Source organism: Grus americana, chromosome 5 (genome assembly GCF_028858705.1).
Source record: "Grus americana isolate bGruAme1 chromosome 5, bGruAme1.mat, whole genome shotgun sequence".
Classification (NCBI taxonomy): domain Eukaryota; kingdom Metazoa; phylum Chordata; class Aves; order Gruiformes; family Gruidae; genus Grus; species Grus americana.
This window is the reverse complement of record NC_072856.1, coordinates 10975032-11002112: the sequence shown is the minus strand read 5'-3', so window position 1 is coordinate 11002112 and position 27081 is coordinate 10975032. Positions and strand designations below refer to the sequence as shown.

Below are 27081 nucleotides of genomic sequence, written 5' to 3'. Positions count from 1 at the left end.
CTGATAGTGTAACTAGGGAGTGGGAGGTTGATTAAATTTAATTCCAATTTATCTGGGTTCAGTCATGTTATCTCTTAAAATGTGTCTCTAAAGGTTAACAGTCCTTTGGCATTTTCATCTTTGCTTTCCTACCCTGAAGGAAAACTTAGTGGCTTGAATGTCTAGGAAGTTGAAGATAGCTGGTTGTATTTTTCCATATCTACACAGTGATATTATATCTGGATTCTTATCTGCTCCTGGAAAATTTTTTAGGCTTAATGTTTAATTTCCATATGCTTAAAAGGGAAAGTTGTTAAATCCCAAGGGTTCCATTTCGCTTTGCCTCCAGGCAACTTATCAGTCAAGAAAAGGTCCAAAGTGCTGCACAACCCCATTTTGTGTTTTGCTTCCTGCCCCACGCAGTGTGGAATAAAAGCTCACCACAAAAGGGAGCATTGAGGGTGCATGTGGTGTCTTTGTGGTGAGGTTGAGGGGGACAGTGACAGATGCACGTGAGGATGCTGACGCTGCCTGTGCTGGCTCTGCCCGTGCACCCGTCCCTGTTGTGGCTCTGCCTGGGGTCTGCTGGGTAAAGTCTCCTTCTGTGACACTCTACTACAATCAAGGGTTAAGCCTTAGTGGTCCCACCAACTGTGAGCTTCCAGTAAGTGAAATTATCCACTGAAACACTACCTGGAACTTGATACCCCAATATCTTTATCAGAGACAACCTGGGGCTTCACCCTGTAGTGGACTGTGCTTTCCAGTTTGTGAGTTTTGCAGAAATACCAGACACCTGTAAAATATTTTCAATAGATTTTTACCTGTAAGGGGTTTTCTTTTACCTGAAAAGAAAAGGCAAATGAACTGAGTTTGGGGGGTGTTTTTTCCTCTCCGAGATGAGAGGATCTGGTTTCTTTCATGATGATTTTTTTAAGTAGAATTCCAGCAGTCTTCTATAGAAGACAAAGTATTTCTGGAATGCAACACCTGCACAAAGAAAATGAATTACCATGTGCCAAAATCGTTCAGTAAATGCTGTGTTGTGTGGGTAACTTGACAAAAGTTTTGCAGCAAACCATAAACATCTGCAAAACATTTGAAAATCTGGCTCAGACTTGGGGCTGCTTGAATTCTATGGCATTTGTAATAATTTACTGTTCCACAATATGTAATTATTTGTGTGCACCTTAGGACTAATTTTCTTGGCAAGAGTAGAAAAAGGCCTATTTTATTAAATATGGAAGAAGGACTGATATTCTTTACCTGTACAACTCCAGGATCCATCTTTTACTTCTGGAATGCATTTACTTGTCCCTCTGCACTTGACTACGCGGCATGGATAGAAATGGGAAAAGGGGCAGCAAGTCCAGCCCAAACTGTGGACATATGTTGCTTTTTTTTTTCCCTTGGGGAAGCACTGAAAGGATTGAAGTCATTCAGCTAGCTTTGTTCAGCTGAGCTGAACTTTGAAAAAAACACACCATGTGTGCTTTTAGTGAACTCTGGGCCTAATCCTAAATCTTTTGAGTTCAGTGACAGGTTAGAGTGTCCAAGAAGTGAATCATCGGCTGTACGCTAGCTGCAGCTACGACGCTGTGCGGGGCATTGTCCTCCTCAGCCCGCTCGTGTGAATAAGTATGTACGGTCTCACGCGGGAGTTTTGGCCTGGGCAGGTTCAGCAATGCGTAGTGCAAAAAGACCAAAAGAGCTGATGCTTTTCTGCTGGGGAGAGCACACAGATAGGTGGTTTCATCGCTTCCCGAAGTGCCTGGTATCTACACTTGGTGCCAGATTTCTAAAGACCTCCGCTTCCTGGAAGGCACCTAAATAAGGGTCAGACTTTGAAAAGAGCTTAGCACCCAGCCTGCCTAGCTTTTCAGAAAATCTGGCACCGAGTGTCGGTGCTGAGCCTCTGTGGAGATGCTAGGAAGAACGCTGCCTTCCCACATGCCGCGCCTGGATAGTGCCGCTAGCTTTGCAGGGCTGGCAAAACATTGTTAAAGGGAACAAAAGCAACAGGGAAAAGAACCCCCCCAACTCTGTTTTAACAGATCCTGGGGGGGGAGGGTCCTTTCCCTTTTTAAAGATTCAGTTCAGGCATTGTCAAAAGAAATAAATAAAGCAACATCATTTAAAAGCTTTTGGAACAATAGTCTCTTCCACTTCCCTCCCTCATTGTAGAGCCCTGGGCCCAGCTTTTGTTTATTTTGTGCTGCCAGCCTCATGGTGCCTGATTGGTTGGTGTCTGATTTCATTCCTATGGGTGATGTCAAAAGCTGACCCAGAAGTTCTCGGCAAGTTTGCTTTTAGCTTTTAGTTGTTGTTTTTGTGCGTGTATCCGTGTGCACAAGAGTACTTTTCAGTCCTGGGAGGATTCTGTTACAGGCTGAATATTATTCAGCTGCAAAACTAATAAGGAATAATATTTGTGTCAGGAACTGCACGGCTTGTTTCCTACAAATGCTAGGAATAGCAGGCCATTCAGGCACTGTGAAATTATGGAAGTTGTAATTAATATTAGTTATAGTTCTAGTATTGCCATAAGACATAAAAGGAAATTCAAAATCTGTATGAGAATTTTATAACACATAACTGAAAATTGGGATGATTAGTTAGAAAGGCTGATTTCACATTCATATGTAACACTACTACCAATTTTCTTTTCATAGCTGTACTAGAACTGTAACGCTAATCTTTATTTAATATCATTTTTATCAGTTGTCAGACTGACAATTTAAATAGCAGGTTCGCACAGAGGAGTGCATACCACTGACAACAATATTCAGTATTTATTTTTATAGAAAAATAAGCAGTGTTTAAGGGGGTTTTTTGTGCTCTATCTGCAAATGCTCCTATCTGTGTTAAACTTTGTTTTCCATTTCTCTGGCCTTAACACTTGGGTATTTTCCTTCAGCAGCCTCTGACCCTCTCCTGTGTTTCTCTTTGTTAGATAAGTAAAAGATGAGTGTTACTTTATAAGGACATAGTTTAATACCCTTGTCCTCTGTTAGAGTACAGTCAAGTTGCTTGTATAAACATGAACAGTTTTGCTTACTTTTCAATTTATTCAAATGCCAATGTAAGGTTCTTGAGTCGTGTGTGCGCCCCCCCCCCCCCGTCTTTTCACCTCTTTGTCCCCTTGCCTCTAGGGAACTGTGTTGTACAACATCTTACGCACATGTAGTAGGAGCGTGTAACTAGTTCCATAGGGAGGTTATATTGGTGCTTCGTATTGCACAAGGTGTGTTTAACCTCTCCCATTACAGAAAATACTATGTTACAGTCTGGAAGAACATTGTAAAATTACCTTCTCTGTCTCTCTCTCCATATATATGTACATGGTTTTGGCAAAGGTTCGTTGCTGTGTCAGATTACACAGCAAAATACTGTTAATCAGAGTTTTACTTAAAGAAAATGAAACATCCCTCCAGCTCTGCAATTCTGCATCCAGCAAAACATCCCTCACTTGCCTGCTCATGGTCTTTTTTTGAATTGTCAAGGCAAACAGAATTCTTGCTCTGAGTTTCCTTGGAAGCAGGATGCTTAGAGAAATTTGGGTGCTTCAGAAATACTCCAGTATACAGAAGAAATGCAAGGCTTAAGTGCTTTCCACCTAAAGATAACTCATTGTACAGATTCAAACATGTTATTTCAATGCCTGTAGCTTTATGTTCATAAAGGATGCCATTCATTTAGGGAAGTCTGTACAAAGCCCACCAAGGCGTCCAAGGGCTTAGACTCCAGAAGTTGGCCAGTGGATTGCATTGCATAGTTGTTGTGTCTCCTTTCCCCTGGTTGGGAGCCGCTTGCGTACAGGGCCTGGGGCTGGCCTTGCCGCTCGCCCCGGTGCCTGCTGGGCCCAGCTCCAGCGTGCGTCCCAGCTTTGCTTCCCAGGTGCTCCGTTGTTTTACGAGTGGCTACTTTGAGAGATGACCTCCCTCATCTCCCCTGGCCAAAAGCAAACACTACAGTACAAGTGACATAAGCTTTAACAAAGAATTTGTTAGCTGATGGTGCCCCCAGTTCTGGTGGAAATGTTAAGAAGGAAAAATCATTTTATCTGCATTCTGAATCTGTTTTAAATACTATGCTTTTTATGATTTCCATATGATTCTTGGGGATTTTAACATCAAAAGACCCAGATTATCTTAATTGGTGTAAGAGGTTGGAAAAGTTTTCTTCATGCTAGACTTAAATAGGGTTCCTGCTTGGCTGCTTTTGCACTGGCTTAGTCCTTTTGTGACATGAAAGCCAGTTGCAGTTAAGCAGATTCCCCTTTTTTTGTTTAATAAACTGAAATAACTATACTGTTAAGTATTAAAATGCAGAAACATTGTGCATTTTTAAAGCTTCCAGAAATAGCCTACAATGCATTGCAGAAATTAGTGAAGCCATACTTGTAATGAAAAACATTTGGTAATGGACTCTGGATCAGTTAGTAGGCTGATTTACTGCCTGTCCTGTGTTTTCCCTCCTCTCCGTAAACTATCACTTACAGATAGGAACAGCGAGGATTTTTTGGAAACTTTTTTGAGGAGAGAGGAAAACCCCTTAGATTTAAAAGTGCAGTAAATAGCTTTGTATGGTTTTGCTCCCAATAATTACTTTCCCTGTTTAGCAGAAAACCACCCTTTTATCTTGAGGGTAGTTTTCCTACAGAGAAAGATCACGCCTGGGTCGCTGCTCCCGTACAATGGGCGTATCTTCACCGCACAGATGGCTGCGCTCGGGGTTGGTACCTGGCCTGCGCTCAGCCACCACCTGGTGCCGGGAGTATTCCCGCCACAAAACCCTGCCAGCCCCTCGCCCCCTCCCTGGGATTGAGTGCCAGGCTCTGGAGGTGTACCCCGTGCTGTGGGGTGTGCTGTGCTGGCAAAATGTCCAAAATAGCCAGAGAGGAGTCCAGATCTGCCGCATCCCTCTGTATTTTGGCTCCATGGCTTTGCACCTTGAACAATGACCGCATGCTCCTCTGCGAGGTGGATTAGAAATCTTCCCTCCGATAGCTTGATGTCTGGGCATAAATGTCCATTTGAGAGGTCATAATTTCTATTTACGTCCTGATGCGTTATTGGGTAAACACGTGAGGTAAAAGTATGCTCTGCTGTTTCAGCAGATGCTAAGAGTCTACGATGCAGATTTTTTCCCTTTATCCCTTTTTTACACTCTGCCGTACTTGCTGAAGGCGGTTTGAATAAACTATATTTAGCCTGCTCACTACTAGCAACATCCTCTTGAAAAACTGGGCACCAGAACTTGTTTTGGGGCTGAAAACATTGCTTTGCTCCCAATATATTTCTTTGTGGTTTTGAATAAAATTGCAAGCAAAAGAATAGAACAAAAAAAAAGAAGATGGGGCGGTCAAGACAGGCATCTACGCATGCAGGTTAGATTTGCAGCATTTAAATAACTACTCATTTTGTTGTGCTCTAGCTTCTAAGCTATCTCTGTAAAACATTTACTTGTTTGGCTCTAATCGCACCCTTCACTAAAAGTTTGCTTTGCACATGAAACAAAGCCATCGTTAAGACTGTAATGAAGCCATTAGTTAGTGTGCATTTTTAAAAAAAGCAAAAGCCAAAATTAAGTTAAACATTCAAACATCAATCAAGAAGGAAAATAATAGTAGTGTTTCTAATGTGGGAATCTCAGTGCAAATCTTAAATAGAATCTGCAGTGTTCTCTGCAGATTTTAACTGATTTTGGCTTCTGTGACCACAGGTGTGAGGTCACAGCAGCCTCCTGATGTGTCAGACAAGAGACAGTTTTTATTATCTGCATACTGTTCTTTTTATTTCTGATTTCCATCTTGTGGTGCGTAGTTACTGGACTATTTCTGCAATTAGCTAGGTATTTACTTGCATATTTGAAACTTGCTTTTTCATTCCCCCTCTTTCACACGAAAGTAAATCATTGAAAGGAAAAGAGTACCAGATAGAAATAGATAATTTATATAGCAGAAAAAATAAATATAAAATAGAATCCTACAGTCCTTTATGCAACAACCATCTTCAAGAATGGAAAAAAGAGTGGAGTGGAAAAGCAATTGGAATTTATGTGAAACTCTCAGTGGGCTCATAGACACAGATAAAGATTCAGTGCTAAATGCCTGGAAAGAACATTTCCTAATTTTTGCCCAAAGAACAGTTGTTTGTAGAACTTACAGCATTAAAATTGTGGGAGAAAGACACGAGAAAGATGAGAAAGGAGAAGATACAGGGATACACACATTCTGATTTTGGCATATTTTTTATAGAAAAAGTTTTTAACAGCAAAATACCATGCACACAGTTCCAAGTCCCTGGGAAAGAAATCTTAAGTTTTGCTGAGAGACAGAAAAGACTGACACAATTTCAGAACTCTTAGTGAGCTTATAAAGCATGCCGGGGAAAGTCCCTCATGCAAATCATTCATAATCACGTCTGTCCAATTGTAAAAGCCAAACTCTCTGAAAATCAGAACAACTTTGTTGGAATAGGATGTAGAAATAAAATATTCTGTGCTCCACAGTGCGTATGAAGTCACTGACAACATCTGACACTTTCTTCACTTTGCAGGATTAAATTTATCATATTTTCCAGTTGTGCATGAATGTGTGTATGTATTTTTTTTTTCTTTTGTTCCTTAATATTCCTGTGAAATCAGTCCATGTATTAAGCAAAACCTTTACATGTTGCCAACGCTGTGTGCCTCGATAGCCACTTCCTGGCTTAAGTGGAGGTGTGGTGTGTCCGATACTAAGGCCATTCATATGGGCTATTGTATGTGTCTTGGGCTGCTTTTCAAAAGTGTTGTATCATCCATTGAATTCACACTGAAACTGGTAGGAATCATTCAGGATTGACTATCCCTGACCCACAACGCCTAGTGACAGACATCTCGCGTTCAAATTCTTCCACTGTTATACAGTTTGTGCTCAGTTAGCCCTGACTCACTGCTGGTAGTCCTTTACAAGCTTCATTACCTGAATGAGAAGAGAGAGGAGGCCAGGCATGTGATACGGCAAGCCAAGGTGCCCTTCCCCTACTTGGAGTATGCTGAAAGCCTGAGAAACCCAGAGGGGAAGGTTTTTTTGCCAGCTCCTAACTGATGTAGCGGAGGGTGCAGGGCAACAAGAACCCACTTGTGGCTCCCTCGATCTGCATCACCAGGTCCCACTGTGCAGCTCCGCTTTATGGTTTTGGTGAGAAATCCCTCTTAGCTCACAGCTACTGAAGTTACACCACCTCTGGATCAGTCCTGGTGATGAGCTGGACTGCCACGAGCTGGCTTGTGTGTTGCAGCAGGAGCCTCCCAGACAATCTAGTTCACAAGCACAATGTGGGAGATAGGAAACACCCTTCTTATCTTTGAGATTTCACCCTCTGTTTCTGGTGCTGATGGGCTGTGCAGCCAAGTCTGTTTGGTGTCACCAACCCCCATGTACTCACTGTCCTCTCCCTTAGCCTGCTAGAATATCTGAAATAATTTGTAAAATGGAATAGAAGATTCAAGGATGGCTTGAGGATTTTTTTCAAAATTTACCATAAATTTACTGTAGTAAAGTCTCAAGCCATTCTCAGATCTTCCGTTTTCTACATCAGTTGTCTAACCCTGATGTAACCTAGGAGGAGGGACCTATAATTCAAACTATTATTCTGTCTTTAAAGGGTGTAAACTTTTTTTTTTTCCTCTGCATAGTGTCTAGGAAGGGGTGTAATCTGGACATTCAGCTGTCTCCTCCTCAAATTTCTTCTTTAGCTGATCCACGGTGGTTTCTCTGAGGGAGGATCATCAGGATATTCAGAGACATTCAGAGTTTCTGCAGTCCCTCTACGTCATTCTTGGGAGTCTGGCTCTGCTCTTGTGAGTCTGTGTCTGCAGTGTGGGAAGCAGGACACGTGTAGGCAGGGGCTTCTGGAGCGGTCAGATCTTCCTATGTGAACCTTCATGCATTTGAGAGCATTAGAGAGTGAAAACCAGAAGAATTTGGTCATTGCAGTATCCGTAGCTGGCATAGAGGTGTTGTAGCTGTACTTCTCCTGGAGAAAGATCTCTCCTGGCAACGTCTGATATAGAGCGCTCTCATTGCATAGGGAAGGGTCAGAGTAACCTTAGGTGTCTTAACTGTAGAAAGCAGGCAAAGATAGCCTGGGGAGGCCTTGGAAATTAGGGAGCCATAAAGACCTTTGCTCCTGTTCTATGAGTTGTTTGTGAATTTACTAGTGGGAACAAAATGAATCTTAAGCCCAGGACTCTGAGCTGATGCAGTCATTCCCACAGTGTGGTGCAATAAATAACCCTTCTTCTACATGGACATGGCTAGTAATCAGTAGCTTGCTAGGTACTTCTGGCTTCCTAAAACAGCTGCACGCACTTGTGGGAATCTAAACTTTACATAGCCATTTTCTGTCAAATCTGGGAAGCGGTGCCTGTGATTCTGCACCTCACATAAGCAAACTCAGTTCTTGCCCTTGAGGGGTGGTGAGTTCCCTGTGATACCAGTTGGCTTCAGTGGAACATGTGGCGCTTGGCACCTACTGCACTTGTAGGTTGGTTGGTATTTGCGAAGAAGGGCGAGCGTGAGGTTCAGGGCAAGAGGCCCCCCTAGGGCCCTGGGAAGGACTCAACAAGCCTCTGCTCCTACAGGACAGTTTGCAGAGTGAAAGTCCAAATCTTCTTGTAAAGCAGTAGGAAATGCAGCAGATGCAGTCTCAGCATGACAATCTTCTAAATCTGAATCACAGCTTGTAAGTCTCTGGTGCTCTTCAGTCCTGAGATATGGCCTCCAAGAGGTCTGAATGCAGACAACCTGCTCCAGTCACCTCAATGAGTTGAGAGCTGTGTTTGCCACCTAGGAAGCAAGGTTCAGCTGCAGTCTAGGAGATACAAGGGTCCTTGCTCGCTTGGGCCCACTGCTGAAGCCACAGCCACGCCAGTCTCTTTGTAGTGTAGTAGTCTGTTCCTTAATGTTTTGGCTTTTCATGGAAGCTGGTCCCCCACATACTGTTGTTATCTCCAGGCCAGCCCCCAGTGCTTTCCTACATGATGGCTGTTGAGGGAGTCCTCAAATGGCAGTGTGCAGCTCATACCCAGCTGCACAGAGCCTGGTGCCTCTCGTATGGTCTGTATACTGTGCCACCGCAGCAAGGATGGGTGCGATGTTTCAATGTGTATAAAATAGATAAGGCCACACCTTCCTGGTGAATTGCCAGTATAGTCCTCAGGTGGACAAACTTTATCAGTTATGGCTTCAAAATCCTTTCTTGTGGAGATCTGTAACACTCACCTGTAACTTTTATGACATCCCAGCTGGATTAATATGAAGTTACAGAGGCAGCTAATTTACAGTGGACTTAGGAATGACACCTAAAAATGTGAGGAAGTGCAAAACGCCATCAGATGCTTGTGCTGGGCTTACATATTAAGTTATTTGGTGAATAGACATGGATTTAAACACATGCTTATGTGTAAGTATGAGTGTGACTTACTTGAACAAAGCTAAATTTCCCATTTGCTTCCTGCAAAATCTCCATACCTGTAAAGCCCTGGATCTCCTCGGACCTTATTATGTGTCTTGGAAGTGGCCACTGTCACCACAGTGTACAAGATTGACTAGGATATGCCCGCAGCCTAGCTTATGGTACCTGATTGATGTGTAATTGTTTCTATCTGGTTAAAAATTGTTACCTGAGTTAAATTTCCTGATGAAAAGCAGAACAGCTCATAATGTTCACCCGCCATCTGCTGTCATTTATAATTAGACTGTAAACTCCTCAGAGCAAGAACTTGCTGTCCTTCTGTACTCCTACAGTGCCAAACACACTGGGGTCTTGATATTAGTTGAGTTGCCATTAATAATAAATAGAGAGTAAAAGGAGAATGTGTAAATGCATTCAAACGTGTAGCGATGCTTTTAAGTATAATTGTTATCGCTGCAAATCTCTGTGTGGTTGGCAGCTGGGCTGCACTGGAAGTGCAGAGTCCCTGTAATTGGAATTTGCACATTTTACTGGTCTGTCAGAGCCTGCCTTTGATGGGTAGTGTCTGGAGTACCTATAAAGAAAGACCCAGGGGCAGGGCTACTCGGAAGTAAAGACAAGCCTTCAGCTCCCTTTCTGAGAGACTTAAAAATGCTCAAGCTCATTACATTAGGATATGGCTCAAGGTTAAGTAACTTTTCAGTAATTAATACATAAACATAGGGCTACAATTTCATCCTCTGCTCTGCCTTTTTGAATCCCTGTGTAACACTGAAGAGGCAGCTCTCCGCTGGATGGGGCACAGGGCTGAACAAGCCCACAGAGTTCAAGCATGCCCTATGCCTGCACCCAGGTCTCCTTCACATCTGTACCACTGTGGAGCAGTCTTACGGGGAAGGAGCTGAGAGCAGGCTCCCTCGGTTTTCTTCATTATTTTACCTACTAATGTCATTTTGTCGGTCCTCAGTGTTCGCTTGTTCTCTGCTTTGTTTTGATCTGGTTTTCATTATTTACTTGGAGTGGTTTGTATTTTGGATCATATTTGTGCTACTAAGGTTCTCTGGTGCCAGTTTTAACAGCAGCAATACTGATTTTGAGAACGGGATATTTGGGGCTTGTGACTATATTTATGTAACTCAAGCAATTATTACGTACGGTGGTTAGTGTTGTAAATACCGGAGGCGGGTAAATTCCATAGAATCTGTGGGAGAGTTACTGGTGTGCTGTAATGACTTCTGATGGTGGAATCTAAACTGAGAATTTTTAAGCTCTTCTAAATTTGAACCTCTAGCCTTCGGGTTTGGGTTCCCCTCCACTTCCAGGAAAATTGTTCCCTTCAGTTCTGGGCATTGTATTCTTGTTGTGAGAATTCTTTTAATTTCACATTCCCAGAAAAATTTTGTTTTAGTTTGGATCAGCTGCAGGAATAGGTGGAATATGTAGAGTGAGAGTAAGAATCATTTGGTAGGTACAGCTGTGAAACAGAAATAAATCAAGGTGGCAGAAAGGTGAGCTAGAGAGGGAAAGAAAATGGAAGAGTTTGCTATTGTAAATCCACATGGCTAGTAAATCCAACTGTCGAATTGCAGCTGCAGTGTCAGAAAATATGAATTACATTCTGTTTTAAAAAGAAAAGCGTATTAGTAAACCAGCGTGTAATACAACATCTTCCATGGATAACAGATATAAAACCACTTTTGAGCACAAATGTATTCATTTTAGAAGTAACATTCTTGTTGATCTAAAATCTCATACACTTACATACTATCGTATCTATCTGTGGTGCAATGACATTGAGCCAGAAAATGCTGTTCAAAAAATAATTCAAACGTGAAAAATAAATGTCCTTGGCTCTAAGTCATAATGTTTCTCTACCAAGAGCCAAGCTTACTTCTATTGTAATGTTCATCAGCATATTTTTTTAATGCTTTCAAATAAAATAAATTAAAAAAAAGTCATTTGAGGAAACCAACTGCTAGTCTGAGAAGGAAAGCCAAAATACTTTTTTTCTGGGTCATTTCCTGGCTCATTCCCTTTCTGGGTCATTTTTTGCCTGGGTCACTCTCTTCATCTTCTTCATATTCATTTAATAATAATAACAAAAATACTCAAATGAAATACATTTGCTTAGGATTTCCAAGGATTTAACTGGCAGTAAGTAGAAAAAGGCCTGCTTGGTTTTGAAGGCACTGGATCACAGCCTGACCGAGCTTCTCAACAAAGAGGATATGGCAAATGGTAAAGCATAGGAAAGTTTAAAGAATCATATAGCAAGACAATGACTAGGCAGGAGAAGAATCAAGGGAACTCTAATCCTTTTCTTGAAGTGTCAGATTCACTAGGAACACCATTAGGTAGTTCAAGATTGATAGTCAGATCTCCCAGAGACTTGCCATTTTGACATTTGCTTACCGTGCAAGTCCAGAATTTGTTCTAGCTTAAAGAGTGGTCTACCCTTCAAGCACTGGAAAGCCTTTAATTTAAAAAGAAAAAAGTGCAGGGTTTAATGGTGTTTTGTGGTGGTGAATTAAATTGCGAAATTTGAAGTCCTGGCTATCAACATGAAACCACCCTTAGCCTCTAATTTGAAATGTTTTGGAAAAGCCATGCTACAAGTGTTCAGTTTTCCCTACAACAAAAGCATCCATTGAGTTAAAGGAATTTTTGTGTATAGATGACATTATAAAAACAGAGGTAATTTTGAAGAGCAAATATGAATTAACATAATTAAAAAGTATAAATAATTGTGTCTGTCTTTTTCTGAGCTTGACAAAACATTTTGGTATAGAACTGTGTGCATGCATGAGTATTAACTGTTCTCTATAAACAGATGTTGATACTGTCTAACCTTTGGATACTAAATAATGCTTGTGTTAGAGGCATTTTATTTATGCCAGACAGTGCAACTTTCAGCTGGTTTTAGGGAGGTATTCTTAACCACTGTGGACAAGAGACACTTTTCTTTTGTCATTGATGAAGTTATTGAAATTTTATTGCATACTCTCCTTCATGTGGGGAATCTGTAGAATTTAATATATTTTCATATTACTACAAAACCATCTCCTGAACACCTCAATTAGGATGGTAAATCTATATCAAAAGCATTGAGAAACCACCTTCTATCTCCTTCAGAGACCTTGCATTCTAAATAACAGCATTATTCTGGGAAGGTATTTCTGCCCACGGTCAGAGAGCTGAGCTGGACGCTGCAATGCTTGTGCCGTTTCAGGAGTAGCATGTGCAATGTGTGGCTGACACAACCGCTTCAGGTCTTCCTGAACCTGAGATCAAAGTCTTATGGAGAACACATACAGTAAAATTAGTTACGGTAGGCAGGACCAGCACCCTGGTGACAGCACTGGTCCTCCAGCTTAGATGTGCCTGTGGATTCTCTGCGAGCAGCTTGGCTAGTTGCTGCCTTGCCACGCAGGAGCAGGTGCTGAGAGGAAAAGCCAGTGTGCTCTGGCCACAGGAGCCCGACCAGGCACGTGGCCTTCACGCGTGAGTGACAGAACAGCCATGGGCTTGCAGCACACAGGTGTCTGAGGGCACAGTGGCAGCTCCGGCTCTGGAAAAAGGAGAAAACATGAGCCAATTGCTGGGGCGATTGCCCGTGCAGAGAGAACCAAAATGAGCCTTGCAAGGGTACGCTCTCCTTTTCTGTCCCTCCTGCTGAACAGAGGAGGACTGACAGACGAGAAGGTGGTGGAGGGTCTTGACTGAGAAGCAGTAAGGGCCAGCGCATGTCCATGCGTTTCCTTCCTGTTTTTCTAATATACTCTGGGTTTCTCTCATTGCTTTGAACAGGTTCCTTTTTGCAAGGCTTTCAGTTCATGCTCATTTCCCATCCCACATGTGGCAGGAACAGACATTAGTCCCAGTCACGAGTGAGCAGTGAAAATCCCCAGCACAGACCTCCACATGTGGGGTCAGATGAATCTGACACTCCCTTTCCAAGAAACAACTCCAGCTGCCATGTGGCAGAAGGGTGACTCAGGTGGGGGAAAATGGCAGGGGTCTGCCAAGGTTTGGCATGGACCTGCTCCCACACGCCCAGCCAGCTCAGGGAGATCCTGGTGTTATGGTCTCTGCCTCACCAGGAGGCATGCATACCTTTATCAGAGCAGCTTGTGAGAGGCACTTGTGCCCACTGATGGAGCTAGAAGAAAGAAGTGAAGCCTTGGACAGGCAAGCCATTCTTCAGGCAGAGTGAGAGGCAGGTGATGATTGCCCGTGAAACTGTGAACGGTGAGTGGAGGGGAGGAAAGGGTGCTGTGGCAGAAATGACAGTGCACTGTGAAATGGGTATTTCTGTTAAATTCAAGATTTTTAAAGTCCAGTAGAATTATGAGGATTAGTTCCTAGGCTTGTACTTTTTGTTTGGGTTTTTATGTATGTTTTGTTTTCTGCTGCCTGGATTGCGCCATCTTTTCTTTTAACTCTGCCGGTGTCCAGTGAATTCACAATCCTAATGGTTGCCAGCAAAGTTATTTTCGTGGAAAATTGACACCTCCTGAAGCAGGATTAAACTACAGTGAACAAGGACTTGAAATAGACTGGAAACGTAAGTCGGAGCTTAAGACAGAAATTGCTTCCTCAACAGGCAATAACTACTAGAAAAGTGTAAAATAACTACATAACTATTATACTGAGTTTTGAAAGTGCTATAGCCAGTTATTGTAGGTTTTACTTATGTTTAGCAATTAAAGATTGCCACAGTTTGGGATTGTTTCAGTATCTCAGCAGGAGAGTCTTTCCTACTCCCTTGTAGAAGATGTAACTCCTGCTGCATAAAAGCATCCTTACCTCTCAGGAGAATCTTATTTCAGGTGTCAGAAATAAATTTACTATTATGGACAAAATGTATGCTATAGATCTGTCATTATCTATATGAGACAGTCATACCGACAAAGTAAAGCTGATGCCAATGCATTCACTACCTGTGGAAGGAAAGGTGTTGGAGATAAGTGTGAGATGGAAGAAAGAAGTTGGAGTGTAGAAGTGCTGCAATAGTAATTCTCATTTCCTTACATTGGAGGCTTCCTTTGTACTACACAGATAAACAACTCAGACTTAAAATTTAATTTGGCAGGTAATTTGCCCATAACACTACTGCTAGCAGTTGGAAAACAAAGTAAGTTAAAATATTTTTATTTGACAGCTAGTGCACTTGCAAACAAAATTGTTGCTTTGATTTTTCTCTATACACAAAAACACAAGGTGGGGTTTCCAGTTTTGGCTTGTGATGAAGACAAGCCACTAGACATGTTTTGACTAGTCGACATGGACCCCAAGTCCTATCTGATCTCACATGCTGGTTTCTGAAATCTCTTTCTGTTTAGAGTTGGTGAGAACAAGGCCAGAAACCTGGGATTAAATCCCAGCCCTGCTGAGGGACATGGTGCTGTGATTTTCACCCGTTCCTTTTTTTTTTGGTCTTGCTATTCTGTGTCCTGTCTTGAGAAAACCACAGCCTTTCCCAAAGTGAGCCTCCCAGTATTATCACTCCTCTGTTTCCAGGCTCCTCCAGGGCTGATTAGGCAGGGCCTTTTTCCAGCCAAAACAATTGCTAATGGAGATGTGAGGAGCTTCATTAAACTTGGAGTGATTATTCATATGTATAAAATGGCTCTGTGTTGGCAGAATCAGAGCCCAGGGCGGTAGCTCAACTAGTAACACCAAAGCAGAATAAAACTGTTTTCTCCTGGTTTTGCCTGGTACCAAATGGGCACATTCAGGTGAGCACAAAGCATTCACAACCTTCTCTAGCAGCTTTAGAGTAATAGAGCTTATAGATGGTGTTTGGCAGAGTTTCTTAATTTGTAACATGAATTTTAGCTAAATTTTAGCTCTTTCAATGGATGTTTGAGAAAGTATGTGTGTGTGTGTGCTTGCACTTACGCGAAGGAGTGTTTGTATAACATCTGCAAAGCAGAGAACAAGTGGGCTGAAGGATGAAAGTTGCCAGGGCTGGATTCCAGAGGTGGCTTTGGCCAATTGGGTGTTGCAGTTGTTAGTCCAAAACTTGCCTTTCTCCTGCTTCATAAAAGAAGGATCCTTCTTCAGCTGGGTATAGGGAAAGGGTTAATCTTGTGGCTATTTCTTGTTTAAACAAATGCACCTGAGTAAATGAATGAACCTTTTACTTTACTGTGCCTTTTTTGTACCTTTTTAACAGAATACTTAAATCATTATATAAAATATTTTTTATATAGACAAAAGTTTTATGTTACATATGAACCAGTCAGACGTTGGACCACCCTTCAAATAGCGTTGGTTTTCCCTTTCCTGACTGAACTTACATAAAGTTGTTCAAGCAGGTGGTTTTCTGTCCCTTTTCCCACCTCACTCAGAGCCGTTAGAGGGAACACTCATGTTTCTGCAGCCATTTGGAAAAAACCCTTTCATCCTCAAAACAAGTTAAAGAAAAAAAAAAATCTAATATTGGAGTAGAGACACCAGTTATTCATATGCCAGGGATAAAATAAGAAAGCTATAAGCATCAAGGTTTGGATCTGGTTTTGCAAATGTCCGTCTGACATGGCAACCCCAATAAAATTGGGGAGGCTTAAGGAATCGGGGGAGCAAAAGGTTTCAGGGCTACATCTGGACAGAACAACTTGCTGCCAGATCTGTCATGTGTGAGCAGAGGATCATACGTGGTCCCAGCAAGAAGCTAGTAACACACCAGAAATCAAGCATGTACCTAATTGTATTATTTATAGTACTTGGTATGTGGTATTGATAGTTTGTCTGTTGGGGTAAAAAAGAACTAGTCATGCTCAGGGATGCTGTGGGAAGGCAGTTACAACAAACTGCAAAGAAGATATTATCTGTTGGCACATATGAAAATCACTGACTGCGTTTACATTATTCACATACTCTCAGGTAGATGGGACTGAAACACCATTAGATGTACAAGATGGCTAGCTCCGAAGGCAGTCGGTGTTTGTGTCTGTATCCAGGTCCGGATGCCAAAGTTACGTGTATGGAGGGATAGGGAGAGGTGGACATCACTGGAGCTGAAGGAAGGCCACTGTCTGTTTTCTTTGGGCTTTTATACTGTAATTCATAATTTGTGGAGTCACTGGGAAGGCACAGAGACTGTGCAGGCTAAACCCCTGCTTCAGCCTCCACTGGGTGACTGAACTTAAGCATTCAAGGAAGAGACAGTTGTTAGATGTAAGCAAGAACTGCAGCTATTTTTGTGTCCCTTTTTCCAATCTTGTATGTAAAAAAAGCCCATTGTCCTGATAGCTACATATAGTAGTTTTTATTTTCTGTTTGCATGTGTTGGCAGTGGAGTGAATTATAGTGAACTGCCAAACTGTTCTGTAAACACGCCCCAAGCAAAGCAGTGGCTGCAGACCTTGCCCTGAGGGACTATACTGTGGCCTCTACTTACAGGTCTTGGGGCTGGGGAGTGTTTCTTACAGCCATTTCACCTGCCCTGGGAGCAGAGCCCCCCAGGTGTGGGCAGACGCCCCTCGGTCACAGAGCATTTTTCTAAAAGCTGAATAATTGGCAAATAGGTGAAATATTAATAATCCTCATTTCACAATGTAGCAGCTCTTGCCATAGAAAAGTCACAGCTGGAGTACATCTGGGGTAAGCACGCCATGGCATTACACTGGTAATAGATGTTGCCGTTGCCATTCACAAGCCATCCCTGTTGTGTGACAGTAGGTGCAGGCTCAGCTCCTGCTGCAGAGCACAGCAGCTGGGTTGTTGCACAGTTGCCTCCTGCAGTTGCAGGAAGAATGGCTTCTCCTTCTGAGAGCCGGTAAATATTTTATCCTTTCCTTTGCTTCATGTTGGTAATTAGCAAAAGCAAGTCAGACACGATGCTTGCTATTCTTCATTCCACTGAGTGCCAAGTCATATGTAGAATAATCTTTGTTGGTTACCACCACAATGCAGTATTTGAGCGGGGTTAAATCCCAGGAACACCCTTAGAATTGAAACCAGCTGGGCATAAATGAGTGCTAGCACCTAGGATGAATGCGACTGCTTCAGTATCACACGAAGAAGGAATTGCTTCTCAAACAGCTGTGACCGTAATGAGACACGGATTCACAACTGGTACGTTAGGGTTCACCTACCCAGTGATAAGTTGGTAATCAGTGCAGACCATGGACCACGAGTAAGTAATGTGTAGTGCCTTACAAAGCACTTTGCATGCTGGATTGCTGGGCACTAGCTAGATGTTGTGGATGGTTTGAAGCTGTAGCTGCTCGCAGAAGGCGTCCTGGTGAGCCAGCACAAAGCTGATGGAGCCCGCAAGTGTGGTGTAGTCACAGTCAGAATCCAGTTGTTTCCCCACCGAGAAGATGAACCATTTTATTAATTGCATGAAATTAAAACTAATGGAAAAGAAAATAGGGTTGGAGTCAATGACTCAGCATCTGTACAACAATAATTATACATAAACAAAAGCAGCTTTTGGAAAAAAAAATTAGGGCCTCAGAGTGGTACGAAATACTCTTTTCAGTTGCATAAAGAGTACAGAGGGACGAAAGCTGTTTGTGAAGGGAAGAATTCCCATGTATTAACATCAGCCCACTCTTCACTGAGTAATCTGTTTCTATAAGCAAAAAATGAGCAATTCAAGGAGAATGCATGGTTTCTTTTTAGAAATAGTTCATATAATCCTGATTTCACATTTGGGCCTATATGCTGCCTACTCTTGCAGATCTAAGTAATTCTTTGTTCAGTAAGTTTCCTCACAGTTTGTGAAAATACACATGTAAGTCTTCTCAGATGAGCAGAATACAGAGTTATATTTGAAGGAAACTCACTTTACTGATGTTAAGTTACATGTTTTTGGTATTTTATACACTGGCATGGCACTGTCTGTCTTCCTGCTACTTTTATGCATACCCTAAGTGCGGTAGTTGAAGGGAAGAAAGTAACGCCTGAATTCACTCACTGTGTAATGCGCTCACTTCAGAAAAAACATTGTGCTGCTTTTCACAGGTGCTCTCTAGCTGTAGCTGAACTGATCATGTTATTCCTCTGCAGATCCCAAAGACAAATCTGAAGTCAGTAGCTTGCAGTTAGTAAATAGGTTGAATCCCAAGTGAGAAATGGTAACTTGAATCCTAGGAGAACAGAACTAGTATATATGAATGATAGGAAGTACATGGAAGCATCATTACCTGCAACTATTTGGTTTGCCAAAAAGCACAGCATCAGAATTTCTCCTTGAAGCGTTCATGCAGTCAGAGAAAAACTCTTTTTATTTCATTTCAATGGCAAAAGTGAATGGCTGAATTAGTCTGGCTGAATTTTAAAGGAATACTTTATCCTACAAATGGGTGGCTTCTCTCTCCTGGTGCTCTTTCTTCTTAGAGGGAATAATTGCTGATAAGTAGACCTTGTAACAAAAACACAATATAAAGTCATTTTAACCTAATAATTTTGCCATTGGATGCTCCGTAGATGATTTAAATTTTTATTCTCTGTACTGTGTTATATCCTTTCCTCATAAAACTAAATTATATATAAAATGGCTTGAAAATATATATATATAGTATTTTCCTGAAAGTAATGCCATTTGAAAACCTCGAAGAATCAGAAAAATCCATACATGCTTACACATTACAGCTACAGAATCCAGAGTATGACTTTGTTTTTAAATAAAAAGTGGGGTTTTTTTAAAGGCTTGAGCATATCTCTTGATTTGCATAAGCACTGCAAAGATACTTTTACTGGCAAAGTAGAAACTTTAGCTTGTTTTTTATTGGAAAAAATAAAGTTTAACAAAAGCTCCACTTTTAATACTTAACAATGCCATATGCTGCTTTAGATCGGGAGAAGGCTCCTATCTGGCATTTTTTCTAGGGGTGCTCTGTTAGGGAGAGTCAGCAGCAGTTTTCTGTATGCCCTTGGAGATGCTATGACTCCCGTTGATTTCCTCCTTCAGGAGTAAATCCAGCCGTCATGGAGACCTGCAGAATTCTGTACTGATAGCAATAGCAGCACTGTTTTATTGTAGTTTGGAGTTACACTGACTTTCTATTAGGGATAATATAAAATCCTAGTAAAATTCAAGCTTTCCAACAATTCCACATTTACTTTAATCAGTGCAGAGAGAGCTTGAGAAATCCAGATGGGTATGGCGTGTTGGGCAGTTTGACAGATATCTGGAAGGAGAACAGGGTAGCTGGGGACGAGGCAGCCTCATCTCTCAAGACTCCCAGGGAGACCATCAGCAGGAGAAGCAGCCCTCTTCTCCCCAGGCTGACAGTTTGCTCTCCCTCCCCATCCTGCCTGTCTTGATGAGTTACTTCACAGGTGGCTTTTGCCAGTGATGTTCACCCAGCAGACTGCCCAGCAGCTGTGCAAGGAAAACATGCAGAGCGAAGGAACACGTAACTTCATGGGCATTGGTGGTAGGAAGCCTGCCTTCCCCTGGATTCCTGCCCTGCAGCTGACAAAGCTGTCTGATCACTAGGACATCTATGAAGTCTCTTGGGTTCTCCCATGGGTAGTCAAGGCTGTGCTCCCACTGCAGGTTTCCCTCTGTCTTGGCTGCTGAGTCTCATGACATCATCTAGTTTGTTGCTCTACCTCAGACAGGGCTAAGCATAGCTGCATCATTCCTGAGAAACATTTGTGTCACCTGTTCCTAACAACACCTCTCCCCCCAGCAGTGCCCCAGTACCCCAAACTGTGATTGCTTCTGGTGTGCGACTGTAGGGTCAGAACTGTCTTCCAAATGCCCAGCCATGGTTTTCTTGCTGCAACTTAAGTTCTTGCTTCTTGTCCTGTCCTTGGTAGAAATGGCCAAGAGCTGCTTCTCTGCTTTGCTGTTACCTTTTCCTTATTTGAAACTGGTTATCTTCTCACATCAGTCTTCTCTAAATTTAAACAAACCTAATTCCTTTCCTGGTAGGTCATGTTTTCTAGATCTGATAACTTTCTTCCTCTGGATTCTCTCCAGCAGTTCTTTCCTGAAGCCTTAGTGTTCCAGCTGTGGATTTGCACTGCTGAACAAAGCAGAAGGAAAATCCCATGGGCCTGTAACTTTTCAAGCCTTGAGAGAAAATTTGCCATCTGCAAATTTAGAATTAGTTGGTTTTTACTCATCTGCTCATTATCGTCTTGATGTTTATGAAAAGCTTGTTGGATTCTTGGTCCCATTGTTTTTATATAACTGAAGCTAAGATGACGTTCACAAACTAAAAATAAAATGTATTCTTAAAAGTGTAATTTACCACTTTAACACTCGAAATCTTTACCTCAAGAATTAAGATTTTTCAGAAAAAGACCTGTTTTAGAAATATTGGGCTGTTTGTAAGAATTATTTGGTAGCCTTCTGCAGCCATTCATAACCAGTAGATCAGTGTGGGTAACTACACTGATGCTTTCTCACCTGCAAATTCTTGCAGGTGTCATTGCAGGTTATCTCAGAACTATCTGCACTTGATCCCCTTCAAGCAGATAGAATTTAGAAAACTGGGGAGACATAATCATTTTTTCTCATACTTCTTTCAGAACCAAGATGTGGTTTTAGTCGTTCTCATGTTCCCGCACCGATACCTGCAGAGTATTAATCCTCTTCCAGTGGTTATGTACATATACAACTGATACCTCAGTGAAGGCACCATTTGGCACCCATACACTGAAATTCAAGAAAGTAAATTAATTGAACAGAGAAAACGGTTTAACTTTTGCAGGATGTTGTAAAGTTAAGATTCAGCTTCAATGACTCTTGGAAGACAATGTGTCCACGTTCGTTCATTGTGCAGGTATTGAAGGATATGAAACATATCAAGGCCTTAAATCTGCACTTGTCCTACACTCCTGTGAAGAGCTATTGATCTCAGTTGTTGGTCTGTGAGCAGCAACTTTCTGGGCAAGTCCAGGTTTGCCTTGCTCATAAAGTGAAGGCATATGAGCATGCTTTATGCAAGCAAAGAAATCATTCCCTTGATAAGGTGTTGCAGACTATAATTTGGTTTTAGTTAAATTCATTGGTTTGATCAGCTCTGACAATAGGTATCCTTGTTTCTCTGAGTTTTTAAAGTAACTTTTCAAGTTACTCTAACAAGTGAACATAATGAAAATAAGTCATATCTTGTACCTCATGAAGCTGTATTGAATGGATTAGCTATAAAACATATTTATAAAATCCAGTATTGTCCCTAATACCTTCTCCATTCCTAAATGGAAAACGTTGCGTTGTTTGAGGGGGGAACATACCTTCGTCATGCATAGAAAAAGTGTCTTAATAACTACATGAGAAAACCAGATATACTTAGAATTGACTTAACTGGAGAGAGTAGAAAGCAACTGCAAAAAAGATGCATTCAGGTTTGCAACTAAGAGAGCTTTATGCACAGGGGAAGCTGTCTTGAAATAAATTTGAGAGAGAGAAACTGGTGTTAAAAGGGAAACTGAAGGGAGACCTCCTAAGCTGCAGCAAGTGTGCTTTGGACACTTGGAAAGTACAAAAAGGTTAGCCAAAATCTGGTTTTGGTTTTTGAGGATATTTTTTATTATTATTATTTTATTTTTTTAGGTTTTGAGGTTTTTTTGGTTGGTTTTCTGGGTAGTGTTAAGGTGTTTTAATTTTGTCAACAGAAAGTACAAGCAGGAAATTGGTTCTCTAAAAGTTAACATGATAAAAAGCAAATACAGAACTCTTCAACTTGATCTGTCATGTGTGCAAGCTCTGCTTTTGAGGAGTGGAGTGGGTTAATTGCCTCCAGGAGATTAACTCTTCCTCCACTGAAAGTTGGTATTGTAAGATTTGGAGTTTGCTAATATATGGAAGGCTTGCCTGTTTTTATTTTTAATTTTTTATAAATTTAAATTGGACTGTAAGTCCACATTTTTCACATGAGATGGCTCATTAGAAAAGTGCAACAAAGCTCATCTTTTGACAGCTTGTATTTTTGATAATCACGTTGAACTCCAGCATAACAGGTCTGAAATTTTTCATCACAGTTGGGTCCTTAGAATTCAAGCTAAAGAGGAGGTGGAATTGCCTTTTGATACGTAGAGCTGAGCTGGAAGTGATTAACTGAGTAGCTCATTATTTTCCTGAAATAAGAGGGAGCCATTTAGTCATCATAATACAAGGGGTTTTGCTCCTTGGTCCTCTAGCTTGATCTGCAGCGTCAGCATTCACCAAAATGGAAATCACTAAAAGCAACCTTCAGTACAAGAGGGTTTTTTTCCAGCAGGTTGCTCCCCACCCCTATTGTACAGATGTTCTGGAAGAAACACTTGGTTGTCTTGCATTTCAGAGGGTGGAATAGTAGCTACTAATGCCTGAAGATAATATCCAAGTAGGGAAAAAGGAATGGGAAGGGAGATAGCACAGTAGTGAAAATTCACCAGTAAACACAATGCAAGATCTAACATGAATATCAAGTAACATTAATTACTTTAGAGCCTCTCTGTTTTCCTTGTGTGCATTTTAATTATTATTTCAGCATAATGTAATAACAAGGGCTGGTTTATAGGACGATACTAAGACTTGAGGCTATGACTGTGGCAGATTTTGTAAGCAGAGGGTGGCTGGGCTGAGCAAAAGATCCCCGTGGCTGTGCTGTGTGTTGCATGCCGTCATGCCCGGGATCAAGGAGGGGAAGGATTCCCTCCCTGAGTCACCTTTGAAGAACTGACCCAGCAAACAGTCCCACTCGGTCCTGTCTTCTGGTGAAATACTAAACCGTGGATTCGATCACGTGAGGCCAATAAAATCTCCAGTAGCCATTTTTCCCTGCACTGTGGCAGTAAAACTGAAACCCCCCTAATTATCCCAGTCAACATTCAATTACCTCTCATTTACCTGAAATTCCCCCTGCATTTGAAAGCTTAAGTGGACATGATTGTTTTTGTCAGTTCTTTCCCAGTATTGGCGTGTTTATGTTTTTGCTAAACCTTGCATACAATGGTCAAATCTTGCAAAGATTGAATCAACCCTTTGGCCTTCTGAGAATTCTGAAGGATGTTTCATAAAGGTTTACATCTCCCTTTCTGTGATGAGACTTGAAAAATACTGTACATTTTGGACTTCCCAGACAATAAGTGGTATATTCGGCCAGACTTCCCACTCACTTATCAATTGCGTGTGGTTCCCTGTGAATCCATCTGCTCCCTCATTATCAGTTATTAAAAGTTTGAGACACTGATAAGCCTTGAGATTACTGGTGGGTAGGCACTAACATTTTCATAAGCTGTGCTGCATATTCGAACCGATGTGAAGTTAAGAAATGCCTCTTTGTAGAAACAGACGTGAGGAAGGAAAATGGGAGTCCATTGTGCATGTACTGATCCCTCTGAGCTCCTGTTAGAGCCTGGAGAAGTGGAAATACCCCATACTTTGGACATCAGACTGGTAACATTGGTTAGTGAGCCTGAGAGACTACTCCCCGTTTCCCCAGTTTCAGGTCTGGTTTTTTTTTTTTGCAAGGCGCTGTAGCCTCTGAGGGACCGGACTATCAGGTTTTGGTTATCTCTGGTGATTGGTTGATTGGCTAGGTGAGGTGAGGGCTGCTGTAAATATTTCTTCTTTCAGGGAGTTCTCCAGCCCATTGCTGTTTCATCAGAGCTGTCGTGGCATCCGATGTATGGCCTCCCCTTCTATCTCTGCGGGGTGAATGCTGTTCTGCCGCTTGTCACCTGTTATTTTACGATATATTGAGACCCCACTGAGGCATATCAGCATGAGGATGGAGGTGCGCAGAAGGGGAAGCTCCTCTCTTCTGCATGCGGAAAGGGCCTACTTTCGTCTCCCCCAGTAGAATAAAAATGTTGCAGTTTAGGGTTTTTTGAGTGTTTAGCCAACTAACTGGATTTTTAAGTGTATGTGCAGCTCATGCATGCATGTTTGAACACTCCCATCCACTTAGATCAGTTAGAGTCACCAAACTTCTTCGTTTTTCAAAATAAAACTGCATTATGCCTAGACATGTTGAGCCAAATCTGTTCCTGGTGTTATTTCACTGACTTCCCGAAGAATTACACCAGAGATGAATTTGGTCTGGTATAGCAGCTTTTTTGCCTGGAGCAAGCCTTTATAGCAGAGTTGTATTTCTCTCAAAAATATAAAAGGAACACTGACAGATCTGCAGCTCTGGTGGTGTGAGCAGGTGCAGCTATATTAAATTATTTCTTATTAAATTGATTCAGCAACTTGAAGCTTGTAATTTTTGTTCTGCTATGGTTCTGTGACAGAGACCTTTTAAAACAGGCAAAGTATATATCTTTTCTTGTAATTCCTTTCTGTGGTATTACAATTTGAAAGATTTCTGTTTGTATGTAGCTCAGATTCTGATTGTATTATTTATTTGGGTAAGATCTGAAAATTACAGCCTTTTCCAGTTAATCGCATTGAGCTGTGTCATTGCTAGTGTAATTCCATTTACTCCACTGACATCCGGATGAATGTGAGCAATAGGTTTTTGCGTTTGTTTTTAGATTTAAGTGGTTTTAGGCTCTGGTGGTCGCTTTGGCATAAATTGGTGTGCTTCCCTTCCAGCCAGTGGAAGTATGCTGATTCCCCCCACCTGAGGATCTGGCCCGTTATTTTAACGGTGCAAATCTTCAGCAGATGAAATGTGTCATGTGCTGCAGAGTTTTCCCCATTATTAAGACCCACTTTGACTATCTGTGAAAAATAACCTGATGCTCTGTGCCTTGACGTAATTGTACACAGAAAATATGCGGTAAAGAATTCCCCTTTTGACAACCTTATTGCTCCACCTCTGCTGATTTGAGGTAGAACAGTTATTAATTTTTTACTTTTCCTGTGTACTTCCCATGCTTGTCTGATTGCCATTACTGCTCAGCTGCTGTTATCATTCTATCAAAAGTAGATAGAAATGTTTGCCTGAAGTTCCATGTCTTTAATGCCTTTTGGGATTGTTTGTTTGTTTGTTTTGTAGGTATATTTCTTTTAAGACTCCAGGCTTAGGCTTGGAGACCCCAGCCATCACCATTGAGCCCAGCAGCTGGAGCGGCAGCGAGAGTCCTGCCGAAGATATTGAAAGAATGAGTGATTCTGCAGATAAACCTATTGACAATGATGCAGAAGGTGTCTGGAGCCCTGACATTGAACAGAGCTTTCAGGAGGCTCTAGCTATCTATCCACCATGTGGGAGGAGGAAAATCATCTTATCAGATGAAGGCAAAATGTATGGTAAGTGGTACATATTTAGCCTTTGGAAATAATTGTCCCAGTCAGAACTGTAAAGCCCGGCTTGTTTTTATGCAAAGTCCTTGGCTCTGATTGTGGTACTTTTGGAGTAAATCTTGAAGAAATCTGTGAAGTTGAGGGAGCTCAGCTGGGCTGACGCGTTGCTCAGGACTGTCTGAACCAGCGCCTTCACCACTGGCACTAGGAAGCAATACTGATGCAGAATTGTGTCTTTAATGAATGCTGTGCTGTGGCTGAATGGAAATGTTTAAAAGAAGCTTTTAAATGTGTCACTCCTTGAGCATAAAAAAAACCTTTAAGCATTTTTATTTTTCAATAAATGATGCAGAAAGAGAACTGGGAAATACAGTCTGCATGATCACATTGCAGAATATGCAATATTAAATTGCAAAGTGATAAAGTTCTTGTTGCGTTCAGAAGCCTCGATGAAAGAAGCAAGTTAGGGGTGCTTTTGTGCCTTTTTCTTTTTTTTTTTCTTCTTTTCTTTCCCCTTCCCTCCATGCAAACGGCTATAAATCAGATGACGTGCTGACAGCATTCCATAAATATACTCTCCGCGGAGGGATACTGACGTCTGCACGCACTATCCGAGGCTCCATAGCTTTCGTCCCGCTCGTCCGAGCTCTCGCTCCGTCCCTTTTTCTTTTCCATTTTGCAAACTCCTCTTTGCGGGCGGCGGAGCCCTTGCTGCGTCTTCTCGTTCTGCGGGAGCCGCTGTGCCTTGAGGAGGGAGGACACTTACAGGCGACCTTGCCCGCCCCTACCTGGCCGGGCTGTCCCCCGGCAGGGCGGGGGGAAAGCGGCGGGGAGCGGCCGGCCCGGGGGCGCAGCCCCGAGCAGATGGTGCTGCAGCTGCCACCAGCTGTGCCCCCGCACCTCCCCCCCCCGCCTGAGGTCATGGAAAGAGGGACACTGCTGCTGCCGGCGGCGGTGCGGGGGGTCAGGGCAGGCAGGACCCGCCCCCCTCCGGCTCCCCTCGCAGCTGCCATGTGACCCTGGCGGCCGCACGAAACGTCGAGTCTGGAAGAAGAGAGTTGTGGTGAAGCATCTCAGCTGCCCTTCGCAGAAAGTTGCCGGGCCCCGGTTTCCTGCCTGGGTGTTTGCTTTTTTTCCCCCCTCTCTCTTCCCCCCCTCCCCTTCTCTCCCTGCACAAGGGAATATAATTTCTCTTGTCCTCTCCTTCTCACCCGTTTCCGCCTATTTTGATTGCATTTCGCTGTTGTTATTTTCCTTTGGAAAGGGGAGATGATTTGCTTAATTAGAAGGTTGTGCTCTTCCTAGGAGGACATAAGCATGTATATACAAACAAGCTCATTGTGTATTTATGCTCAAAAGCTCTACTTAGGCTTGAACAGCCTCATCAGCCAAAATAAGGGTGGCTGCATTTTTTTAAATTGGGATCCCTGCAACCACAGTAATCACCCCTGAAATCTGATTTTTGGTGTTTTGGAGTGTTCTTTGTGC

At 42.2% G+C, this 27081-nt stretch overlaps 1 protein-coding gene across 7 annotated transcripts in view; it reads left to right on the top strand.

The window, feature by feature from the left end:
• TEAD1 (TEA domain transcription factor 1) overlaps positions 1-27081 on the top strand; it is a 163936-nt gene that overhangs the window by 29825 nt on the left and 107030 nt on the right. For all 7 annotated transcript variants that reach the window (XM_054826606.1, XM_054826608.1, XM_054826607.1 and 4 more), the window contains exon 3: positions 25346-25599. In XM_054826606.1, coding sequence (XP_054682581.1) covers positions 25452-25599 — 148 coding nt within the window. In that variant the 5' untranslated portion in view covers positions 25346-25451. The remainder of the gene's footprint in view (positions 1-25345; positions 25600-27081) is intronic.